The sequence below is a fragment of the Diabrotica undecimpunctata genome, chromosome 8 (assembly GCF_040954645.1).
Source record: "Diabrotica undecimpunctata isolate CICGRU chromosome 8, icDiaUnde3, whole genome shotgun sequence".
Lineage (NCBI taxonomy): Eukaryota > Metazoa > Arthropoda > Insecta > Coleoptera > Chrysomelidae > Diabrotica > Diabrotica undecimpunctata.
In genome coordinates, this window is record NC_092810.1 from 2,513,449 (window position 1) to 2,526,351 (window position 12,903).

At 34.9% G+C, this 12,903-nt stretch overlaps 1 protein-coding gene across 1 annotated transcript; it reads left to right on the top strand.

Annotated features, from left to right (window-relative positions):
- LOC140448217 (uncharacterized) lies at nucleotides 1-12,903 on the top strand. The gene is made up of 2 exons (XM_072541326.1): nucleotides 1-156; nucleotides 12,546-12,903. Exons 1-2 carry the CDS (start codon nucleotides 142-144, stop codon nucleotides 12,843-12,845), a joined length of 315 nt encoding a protein of 104 aa, XP_072397427.1. The 5' UTR covers nucleotides 1-141; the 3' UTR covers nucleotides 12,846-12,903.

Here is a 12,903-nt window from a genome sequence, read left to right on the forward strand (position 1 = left end):
TTTGGAAAACCATTAACGGCATATATTTCCTGTCATTATATAAACCATTATATCTAGTATGGTCGTTAAAATCGTCTTAGTCATAAAGCAAAGTACAGAGATACCAGAAGTGAAAAAATTACGTGCCAGTCAACATTCAACATGTCCAAATTGTTGGTAAGTTTTTGTACACTACTTTTTATTTATATGAATATTTTTTCTACTATGTAGTTTTAAACAAGTAACTAATAAAATTGTTCTGACTCTATTTTCTTGTGGCATTTTAAAGTAGATACTATTTTATCGGGAATAAGCCACCATTGAAGCTTAAAATAAGTGTATTGACGGTTTAAGTGATTTCCGAAGTGGAAATTGAAACGTCAATAAAGTAGGTTATTTTTAATAAAAACTAATAAAAGACCGGAATAATACATTTTGCCGATAAAACCATTTCCTTGCTAAATAGATAATACCACTATTTTTATAATATACTTCAATGAAAATCAGTGATATATATTGTTAATGTTTTCTTCGATTATATCCTTTGTTTGGTTATGATTTGGCCTTTTTGATAAAGTCATCATCATCACTGGCTCGACAACCCTTTTTGGGTCTTGGCCTGTTCCAGGATTCTTCTCCATTCCGATCTGTTTCGTGCTTTTTTTCTCCAGTTTTTTATTTTTAAGGTTGTTATATTATTTTCTATTTGTTCTAAGTATCTCAGTTTCGGTCTTCCTCTTGTTCTTTTTCCTACTGGCATCTGTTTGAATATTTTGTTTGGTATTTCGCCTTCTTCCATTCTTTCTACATGTCCTATCCAACGCAGCCGTCCTATTTTGATGAATGTTATAATATCCGGATCCTGGTATATTTTGTATAGTTCAGAGTTGTATCGTCTTCGCCATATTCCGTTTTCTTTTGTGCCCTTATATATGTGTCGCAAGATTTTTCTTTCGAAGGTGGCTAACAACGTTTCCTTTTTTTTAGTAAGTGTCCAGGTTTCTGAGCCATATGTGAGTACCGGTCTTATTAGGGTTTTATATATTTGGCATTTTGTCTTTCTTGCGACGTTATCTGATCTTAGGTGTCTAATTAAGCCATGGTAACATTTATTTGCAATAAATATTCGCCTCTTCACTTCCTCCATAACGTTATTATCAGACGTGACTAGGGATCCCAAGTATATAAAGTTTTTTACCTCCTCTATGTTGTATTCTCCTATTGTTATATTTTGTGGCTGCCTTATTTCTGCGTTTTTTCTTACCTGCATATATTTTGTTTTGGTCTGATTGATTTTAAGACCACTATTTTGTGCAGCTCGTTCTATTTGGTTGTATGCCTCTATCATTTCTCTTCTTGATCTTGCGATTATGTCAACATCATCTGCAAATGCTAGTATTTGCACGCTTTTATTAATGATTGTTCCTCGTGTATTGACTGTTGTGTCCCTCAGTATTTTCTCGAGCACGATGTTGAACAAGATGCATGATAGAGCGTCTCCCTAGCGTAGTCCCTTTTTCACATCTATTGTTTCCGTTAATTCATTTTGTATCCGGATTCTACTTTCTACTTTTAGAGATTCTTTTATCAGTTCTATTAGTTGTGTTGGTATATTAAATTCTTTCATTGCTTTTATTAAGAATTCTCGGTTTATATTGCCATATGCGCTTTCAAAGTCTATGAAGAGATGATGGGTGTCGATGTTATATTCACTTGTTTTTTCGAGGATCTGTCGCAGAACAAATTTCTGGTCTATTGTTGACTTATGTCTATAGAAGCCACTTTGGTATTTGCCAACTATTTTTTCAGCGTGTGGTCTAAGTCTTTCATAAATGACATTGGACATTATTTTGTATGCTGCATTCAGCAGCGTGATTCCACGGTAGTTTCCACATTCTAACTGATTTCCTTTTTTATGTAATGGTACAATAATACCGCTATTCCACTCCGTTGGTAGCTGTTTATTCGACCATATCTTTGTTATCAATTCATGTATTGTTTTTTGTAGTGCGTCTCCTCCTTCCTTTAGTAACTCCGATGCTATTTGATCTGATCCCGGTGCTTTATTGTTCTTTAATTTTTTTACTGCTGCTCTAATCTCGGCTATTGTTGGTGGAGTCTTTTCTCTGTTGTCTGCTTGGTCTAATGGTATGTCAGGGGTCGTCTCTCTCCGATCTCCTTCAAACTTTTCCGTAAAATGTTCTGTCCATCTACTTAGTATCTCTTGCTGTTCTGTCAATATATTACCTTCCTTATCTCTACACATCGTTGTTCTCGGTTTGAAGTCTTTTCTGCTTTTGTTTAGTCTCTGATAAAATTTTCTTGTCTCTGTTGATTTACTTAGTTCTTGTCGTTCTTGAAGTTCTTTGTTCATATTATATTCTCTCTTTTTTCTTCGGTGAGTTTTCTTTTCTTCTTTGCGTAGTCGTTTATATTCTTCCTCTGCTTGTCGGGTTCTGTGCCCCTGTTGGATCAGTAAATATGCTCTGTTTTTTTTGTCTGTGATGATCTGACATTCTTCGTCAAACCAGTCATTCGTTCTTGTTTTTCTTTCTCTACCTTTTATGCCTAGTACTTCTTTAGCTGCCTCTTTTATGATGTCTCTGCATTTTTCCCAGTCTTTATTTAGGTTTTCATGTGTTAGTCTGTTTTCTAGTTTGTTGTTTATCTTTTCTTTATACTCTTTATTTTTGTTTGTTTCTTTGAGTCTTTCTACCTTGTATCGTTCTTGTTTAGAGCCTCTTTCCTTTTTGATGTTTGAAATTCTAGCCCTTCCCCTACTTTCGACCAGGTAGTGATCAGAATCCGCATTTGCCCCTCTTCTAGTGCGGACGTTTATTATATTCGATTGGTGTCTCGAGTCTACAATAACATGATCTATCATATTTACTGTAAGTCCATCCGGGGATTTCCAGGTACCTTTGTGTATATCTTTGCGAGCGAAGTATGTGCTGGCAATCACCATGTTAAGTGATCTTGCTAGGTTTATTAACCTATTGCCATTGTCATTTGGTTGCTCATGGAGACTGTGCCTACCTATTGTGGGTTGGAATTGCTGTTCTTTTCCAACTTTGGCGTTTTTGATAAAGTCAGAGTCTTATATTTTCAATTTTCTGATTATTTCTATTGATATTTTCGTTTAACTCTGTATATTGTTGTTGTATTTGCTTGCCCACGCTGTCAAATAATTGTTTTTGCCTTAATTTTTTAATTATTACTACCCAATTGCAAATTTTGTTTGTTTGTAAATATAGCTAAAATATTCTTGAAATATGTTTGTATAGCCAGACAGTTTTTATTTAACGTTCATTACAAAAGTTTTCTCGTATACAATATCATAAGAGAGCAAATTTTGCAGGCAATATTTTGGACTGGTATGAAAGTTTGCTGCCTGGCATGGCAACTTTCGCGAATTAAATTTTGACAGTTAAATTTTTGTCAAAATTTCATAAGCGAAAATTGTCAAAAGGCAATCAAACTTGAAGAAAATTTTGCCGGTAAATAATTATTGACCTGTAGTATTTAGAAGGTCCAGCTTCATTTGTTGTTCTAAAATTTTCGATCAATTTCTGGTGGTGACTGGAATCCAGCTGCAAATATGGTTTTAGAGAGCTTGCATTTGAGTGACCCGTTAATTTAATTAACTCCTGTTCAGAAAAACCTTGCTTGAACAAGGCTGACACAGCTGAAGATCGATGAGAATGGTTTGTTATTTTATGTTTTTTTTTGTGTCTACTTCAATTTTTTCAGCTGACATTTTTTGTCCACTTAGATACGGTGTTGATTCTAAGTGGATAGTTTTTAAACCAAGATCCATCCTTTCAGTTAGGGTGAATGGTAAGAAAGAGTCTGTCTGATAAAATCTTTGGTCCCCTTTTTACCATTAATTACAAAAATAATCTAATTGAGCATAAATTTTTGTTTGATGAATTTCTTACCAGCCATTTGCTGCTTGCCAAACTTTTCGAACTGCCTTGATTTATTCAAAAAAAAAAAATGCTGTTGTATTCAATTCGGTACGTAAATTCTCCCATAACATCAAATTCCTTCTGGGAAAAGTGAATCTTGCAGTTGACGGCTTCATTACCTCTCCAAGCAAGTTCAAATGAGCAAAGGTGAAAAAACTTTTTTTGTGCTCCATCGGGGATTTCCTCGTCGTAGCTTTGGATGATTTTTAATAGTTCTTCGGTGGATAATGCTTTTGATCTGAGTTTTCTTTTTTATTGAAAAATTTGACTCTGCCTCCGCTTGGTATCTCTGACAAATTTTGCACATTTGAAAGATATATCTGTGAAAATGTCGCTTTTTATGCCGTACTTAGTAAAATATTTTTCTTGTACCATTTTTGCTGTAGTATTCCACATTGAGTTTACAGACTACTATTTATTATTAGTGGAACTTCCGTGTGTATATGTATATATCTATCAAGATTTTGGGTTTCTTTTCCTTTTTTCTTTGTTTCTGAGAGTACAGCGAAGTCCATTTTGTGTTTTTTTACTTCCTCGACAACATCTTCGATTTTATTTCTAATTCCTTGTGCATTCCATGTACCACAAATCAGTGTCCGTTTGCTTTGCCATTGTCGTCATCCTTTAGTTCCATCCATATCCCGAAGCTTGGTTTCGGTATTTTTAGCATTACCATTTTTTCCAAGCATGAGTTGCTGGCCCATTGCTAAACCCCCTTGCTAGGAGGACCAGAATTTTCTGTCGGAGTTTATTCCCTTAGCCGATAAATAACTCACCACGCTGGCAGACGGGTTGGCGAGTGGGGGTGGGGGATATGGGGAAGGAATTTGGAGTTTAGGTAGAATAATACTGGGTTTAGGCCTGGTTTCACCCAAGTAGGCAATGGAGGAAAAACCAGGAGCTCGCGTGGGCAGGGACGTGAAGTAAGTCTACTCTCTATCGGGACCATAAAGGGGTACCTACCCGCTACCACTTATGGTAGCGGGTAGGTACCCCTATTGTGTTTAATAATTCTGTAATTCGTTTGGTGTCGCGTTTTTACCTGCTGCTTTTCTGTTCTTCAGGTTTTCAAGTACTTGCCGAACTTCCTGTACAAATTGTTCATTTGTGGTAATTTCTGGTGTTTACGGTTTTAGCGTCGTTTGTTCTTTCTCTACGTAGAGCTTTTCTAGGTAGTCAATTCTCATATCATTTTCTATGTGTTTCGGTTCTATTGGTTCCTTTACCTCCGTTCTTTGTCCTCTTATGAAGCGCCATTATTCCTTTTGCAGGCCTTAAAAATCATGTTCCATTTCTTTTGAAAAGCATTCCCAGTGATCAATTTTTATGTTTCTTATCAGTGCTTGTGTTTTGTTTTTAATTGCCTGTAAATTTTAGAAATATAGAAAACATTGTACTAAGCCTCGCCCTATTCTATTGCACTACCCACTATCATTTTTAAAATTTTTTTTGGTGGCTGTAGCCTTTTTTTTTGGGATGTTTGAAAAAAAAATCATGTTATGAGAAGTGCGATGCCTCAAGGTTACGTGACGAATTCTTCGTATAGAGAGCTACAATATTAAAATTGTATAACTCAGTTGCTCAAGATATTTATTAGAATTAGTCATAACATATACCAATAGCTGGAAATTAATATTAGCGATACAATATCATAATATATTCCGATTTATCACCTATCCAGGGTAAAAAAGGCACCCAACGGAAATGATAAAAAATTGCCACTACCTGTGGTTGCTATCAGTAATTATCTGTCTTTGTATATATTCATACATAAATTATGCAAGGTAAATATTCAGTTCGTTTATTACAGTCAAATGGTCTATTCCAATTATGTTTTCAAAAAATTGCAGCTTAGTATTTTGCATACAACTGACCTTAGTGTTTTTAGTCTACAGTAAAAACCAGCAGCCGTATACTGTGCTCTACTCTTATCGATATATCAACGTTTACCAACTCTATCCTTTCGTTAAAAATGAGAATTACGAAAACTATTATACTTTAACCTGTTCTGAAGATTTATTTTCTGGATGCACACTGTCGTTGATTTCGAAACAAATTAAAAGCTCTTATCATTTTGTTTCAAGTGCACCAAGTAGCAAATTCAACAACACTTCTGGGGATTATGGCGTGGTAGAAAATGGACAAAAATGGAAATGGGTGATAGAAAAGGTACAAACTGTAAACCCTTATTCTGTTACAAGTGCACTAAGTAGCAAATTTAACAACACTTCTGGGAACTATATCGTGTTAGTGAGAGAAGTAGATTTTAATAACAAGATACATTTGACCAACGGCTTCACTACAAACTATGAAAACGGTTACTACCTCGTATCTGAACATACCGTGGACGTATGGCGTGATGAATATTTTCCAACATTTAGGTTTTATCACGGTTTTGTGATTGAAAGTGTAGACATCCACCAAAATACTACGAATATCCGATTTAGTGCCTGCAATCGTACCTACAATCTAAAAATTTTAAACGAATTTGAACCAGGTCTATTCAGAACCGACCAATCATTCTTCTATGTCCGAAAAGAAAGAAATTTAGAAAATGAGTACGCTAATTGTTTACTTTCTCAAGAGATACTTCCAGAAGTAGCTACAACTCAAAAGATCACTACAATTTTATCAAATACAACGATTCCAAATCCAGATATTCCTGTAGAAGACAACAAGTTGATACTAATTATTTTAATATCATTGGCAGTGTTTTTGATATTTTTAATTTCTGTGCTGATATACGTTTGCAAGAAAAGAACATCTTCTGGAGGACTTTCCACCACGTTTTCCGGAATCAAAAAATCTTATACTGAATGGTTGGCCTCCCACAGACATTTAAGAGAATCAGTCAAAACGGATGCTCATACTGACGAAAACAATTATTGCATGCCTGTAGAAGATGATGTTTTAAATGTGCCTAAACCAGAATATGATTACGTCGTGGATATTAAAGATAACAAAGTATTGACTGAACATGATTCCACGGTTGTTGTATACAGAAAATCGATGTCAGATGACTCATATTTAGATCCGAAAGAGTGTCATGAAAAACATAACGAAGATCTTACTACAGATGGTTACATAGATGTGCTTGATTAAAGAAAATTGATACTTTGCTCTGGTTGCACTTCAAAGTGGTACAGTTTTATATAGACATAACTCAATAGTTTTAATAGTTTTTATAATGTATTTTTATTTATATTGATATATAATATACAGTACCTATATTTTTAAATAATTATGTGCTTGCTATAAAAAAATCTTGCAAAGTTTGATTTTTTTTCATCAGAATAAAAGTCATTTTTTGTTTTTTTTTTTAACATTTAACTGCTTTTTCGACATTATTATATATCACTGCAGTATGTACGCTAAAAAATCTTATTATGTACATGATTAAATGATATTTTTTTATATTTTCTTCGTGAAATCTCCTAAAAATATTGTTTGTATAACATAATTCCATATTTCCACGTTAAATAATTGGGACCATTAAAAAGTTCAATAATAAATGTATTATTTATTGAAATTACTATATTTTATTTCTACAGAGTTGCCTGTGACCATAACCTGTAGGTTTGTGAATTAAACACTTGTCCTTTCCTTACATTTAGCACTTTTTTTTTATAGCCCTTTTTCTATCCGAATTGTCGAATAAAGGCCTCTCCCATTTCTCGCCATTCATCCCTGTTGTGTGCTAGGCGTTTCCACGTTGGTCCTGCGACTCTTTTGATATCGTCGCTCCAGCGCATTTGAGGTCTTCCTCTTGGTCTCTTCGCATCGTACGGTCGCCAGTTTCCGACTTCTTTGTTCCATCTACCATCTTCGAGACGTTCGTTGTGTCCAGCCCATTTCCATTTTAATTTAGCAGCTTGTTTCGCGGCGTCCTTTGTTTTTGTTTTGTTCCGGATTGCTTCGTTCGTTTGCCGATCTATTAGTGAGATACCAAGCATCTGTCGTTCCATGGCTCGCTGAGTTTTTCGAATCTTGTCCATGTTCTTTTTTGTCAATGTCCAGGTTTGAGCTCCGTAAGTGAGAACGGGAAGGATACAAGAATCGAACACTTTGGTTCGAAGGTTTTGGGGTATCTTTTTGTCTTTCAGTATGTATGAGAGTTTTCCAAATGCGGCCCATTCCATTCTTACTCGTCTGCTTATTTCGGTAGTTTGGTTTTCTTTGTTTACCTTAATATTCTGACCCAGATATATGTATTCTTCTACATGTTCCACTTTTGTTCCTTGGATGGTTATCGTCGGTTGATGATCTTTATTCGACATTAGCTTAGTTTTACTCAGATTCATTTTCAGTCCTTTTTTTATAGATTCCGTATGAAGCTCATCGATCATCGTCTTCAGTTCTTTCCAGCTGTCGGCTATTAGTACTACGTGATCTGCATATCTTAGATGGTTTAAATACTTTCCATTTATCGATAGTCCCTTCGTTTCCCAATTTAGTGATTTAAAGATGTCTTCAAGTGCGGCAGTAAATAGTTTTGGAGATATGGTGTCTCCCTCTCTTACTCCTCGGTTGATTTTTATTGGCCTCGTTTTCATTCCGTTATCCATCGTGACTACCATTTCAGCGTGTTGATATATATTATGTATTAATATCCTATATCTAGAATCTATTCTGCTGTTGACCAGTGCTTCCTCAATAGCCCATAATTCTATGCTGTCAAAAGCTTTCTCGTAGTCTATAAATGCTAAACAGATTGGTAAATTGTATTCGTTAACTTTTTCTATTAGGACCTTTAGTGTGTGAAGATGGTCACATGCACTGAACCCTTTTCTAAATCCGGCTTGCTCTACTGGTTGATATACATCGAACTTTGTTGTCAATCTATTTGTAATTATTTTTGAGAATGTTTTATAAAGTTGTGATAGTAGTGATATTGGACGATAATTTTTCAGATCTGTATTGTCCCCTTTTTTGTGTATTAATATTGTGTTAGCAGTATTCCATTCCTTTGGTATGTTTCCTTCAAATAGGCATTTATTAAAAAGTATTTTTAGGTACCTGATGACTTCTTCTCCGCCTTCTTTCAACATTTCTGCCAGAATTCCATCACTATCCGGTGCTTTATTTCTTTTCAATTCTTTAATTGCATTTTCTATTTTTACTTCGGTTATTTCGGGCATTACTTAAGAATTTACGTTTGTTATTTGTCTTTTCAGATTTTGCTTTGAAGAGTCGGGGGGATCGTTTCTTGAGCGGTATAACTCAGTATAGAAGTTTTCAACTATGTTTGATATCTGAGCTTTGCTTGTTTCTAGCTGGCCTTGTTGATTTTTCATAGTTATAATATTTTTCTTTCCTAATTTCGGTTTGGTATATTTCAGACTTCGATTTTTCTCTATCACTCTTTCTACATGTTCTTGTTGATGTTTTTTAATATCGTCTTTTATCTGTTTTCGTATGGCTCGATTAAGTTCTTTGTATTCTGTGGTATTTTTCTTTGTTTAGTGACAGGAGCTCTTTTCGTTGTTTCAGCATATTCTTCGATTCTGCACTTATTTTGGATTTTTTGTTGTTATGGCGGGTTGCTACTTCTGAGCTAGCATTCAATAGTTCTTTTGTTATAACTGAGTTAATTTTATTAACGTTGAGTTGTTCTAGATTCAGTGCTTGGGCGGTTTTTAATTTGCTAGCATATTTTTCTTTATCGACTTTTAGCTTTTCTGTGTCTATTTGTATCGTGTTATTAAAGTTAATTCTACGTTTGCTATACTTAACTTTTACTTAACATTTAGCACTTAGCAAAATACATATTCTAATTTTTTAAAGCATCTGCTTGTGCCCCATTGCCTGTATCGTTTCTACATAATTTATATATTTTCTTCTTCCTATGCCGTCCCCATTAACGGAGGTTGGCGATCACATTTCTAAAAGTTTCCCTGTCTTTTGCAACGTGAACTAATTCTTCTACAGTCATGTTTGTCCAGTCTCGAATATTTCGCAGCCATGACTTCATCTTTCTACCTATTCCCATTTTACCATCGACTCTACCCTGCATGATGACCTGCAGAAGACTAGATTGATCATTCCTCAGTATGTATCCAAGGTATGCAGTCTTGCGTACTTTTATTGTTCTTAACAATTTTTTGTCTCGACCCATCCTTCTCATTGGTGATCTTGGCAGTCCAAGGAATTGTCTACATTCTCCGATATATCCAAAGTTCAAAGGCTTCAAGCTTCTTAATTATTTGCGCTTTTAACGTCCATGTTTCTACCCCGTATAATAGTTAGGACCAGACGTAACATTCAACAAACCTCAGTCTCAGCGCAGTATTCAGATTTTTGTCACAGAACAATTGCTTGAATTTTAAGAACGCTGCCCTTGCCATTCCAATTCGTACCCTGATCTCTTGATCTGGGTCTAATTCTGTGTTGATGTAAGCTCCCAGATATTTATATTTTGTCGCTCTCTCTATTTGCTGTCCGCCAAGGGGTAGTTGTTCATTATTTATTGAACTCCTTGATACTATCATAAATTTGGTCTTATCTGTGTTGATGTCAAGTCCATTTGAATGCATTCACTATTTATTGCATCTAGTAAAGTTTGTAGTTTTTCTATTGTATCAGCCATAATTACCGTGTCATCTGCAATTCTCATGGTGTTTACGCTTTCTCCACCAATTCCTATTCCTTTTTTTCTTTCCCATAAGGCTTTTCTGAATATGACCTGTGAGTACACGTTGAAAAGCGTCGGAGACAAGACGCATCCTTGCCTGACCACTTTCGCTATTATTTGTTTATATATCGTTCACCTTTACTACTGCTTTCTGGTTTCAGTATACAGCCTCAATAAACTCAATGTCTTTTTTGTCTAAATTGATGTTTTTTATTTCATCTATTAACTTCATAAGCTGCACTCGGTCAAAGGCCTTCCTAAAATCTATGAAGCATACATATGCACTCTTGTTATAATGCCTCTTTGTACCCATGCCTCTTCTGAAGCCAAACTGCGTTTGATCTATCTGCTCCTCACATTTCTTATAAATTCGGTTTTGAATCCTCCGGAATGTTGTCCTTTACATATATGTCGTTGAGAATTCGGGTGAGTCTCTTTATATTACCGTCATCTAAGGCTTTTAACAGTTCAACTGGAATTTGATGACGACCCGGTGCTTTTCCTTGTTTTGCATTATGTAATTCATGCTTTACTTCTGAGGGTAAAATTTGTAGTTATTGTTTTTCTTCACCTATATCTTCCCTCATTTTCCCTCTCGTCATGGAACAGGTGAATTATATATTGTTCCCATACTTCCTTTATTTTGCTCTCTTCAGTAAGTATTCCTCCATTATTATCTCTTGTTGTGAGTGTTCTTTTTTGTCTGGTGTTGCCTGTAAGTTCTTTCATTTTTTATGTAAGTTTGAGGTGTCATGTTTGTTGCTGATTTCTTCCAGTTCCTAGCATTCCTTGTTCATCCATTGCTCATTAGCCTTTCTAATTTCATATTTGATTTTATTCTTGACGCTTTTATATTTATTTCAATCTTTATTTTTGTATTTTCTTTTTTCAGTTATTAGCTAAACTATTTCCGGTGTCATCCAGTCTTTTTCAGTGATTTTCTCTTTTTCGAATAAGACCTCTTTTCCCGCTTTTAGTATGGCTTTCTTCAGTTAATTTATTTATTTCTGTGTTTAGTTGCTGTTGGCAGTTGTCGTCTTTTAGGTTTCTGATTTAGGTTTATTTTGGTGGTTTTAACTTTTTTCTCCGGTTTTCTGAGTTTAATCTGAGTTTATGAGAATAAATAATAATAATAATAATAATGTTTATTGATTTCAATGTACAAGAAATAATTATAATTAGTAGTTTTTTACTTCTTCTTGTATATAGGCTTGAAAGCCTGTTTCTTCTTTAATATTAGCCTCCTAAATTGTTTAAATTGCGAGTCCATTTGCTAGTAATAGATTATGGTCCGTATCTGCATCTGCGTTAGGATAGGTTTTTGCACTTTGTACTCCATTACGAAACCTTTTGTTAATCGTTATAAAATACATTTGGTTTCTGATTATATTGTTGGTGTTATCTTTCGGAGAAGTCTATGTGTATAATCTTCGTGAGGGTAGGTCGTAGTATGTATTTGTTATGACTAATTACTGGACTCTATACAAGACTTACTTGTTATAGATTCTGTAAGTTGTTCATCTATTCTGTCTTCCATTTTGTTGTTTTGGTAGAAGTTTTCAATAGTTTTTATAATATTTAGGGGAACTTCTCTATTATACAGAAAATTGATTACATCTTTAAGTCTTACTCTGTCAAACACGTTCTTTATTCTAATCGGACACAGACATGATCTGTTATACTCTAGTAATTTCTCAGTAATTTGCTTTATAGCCAATAATGCATCTGTACACCATTCTCCACTACGAAAACCCTGTTGTTTATCTGCTAAACTTATCCTCTGATTTACTAGCACTTGTAAAATTTTAGTTGTAAGTTTTAGCGTAGTATTTAATAAGTTTGTACAGGTGTATTCATCTGCATTTTCAATAACCTGTAATTGCTTGTGTGACATTGTTTGAACTATTGTTAATAATTTTAACTTACATTACCTCAGATAAATACAATAATATTAATTTCTTTTCCAGGTTACTTTGTTAATGCTCTTCGTAGCTGCCTGCCTGTTCCTTCCTAGCGAATCAGCACCCAAGAAATACAAATTCAAAGGGGAAGAACGTTTCCCCTTTTATCCATTCGGAAATAGATTTGGCTACGGTAACGTGTACGGACCTGGAATGGGTGGATACGGACCTGGAATGGGAGGATACGGACCTGGAATGGGAGGATACGGACCTGGAATAGGAGGATACGGACCTGGAATGGGAGGATACGGACCTGGAATGGGTGGATACGGTGGATATAACTCCATGTATCGGGTGAAAGGTTAAATCGATTTATTTGTTGTCGATGTCGATGTTGTTGAATAAAATAATTATTGTTAGTAAA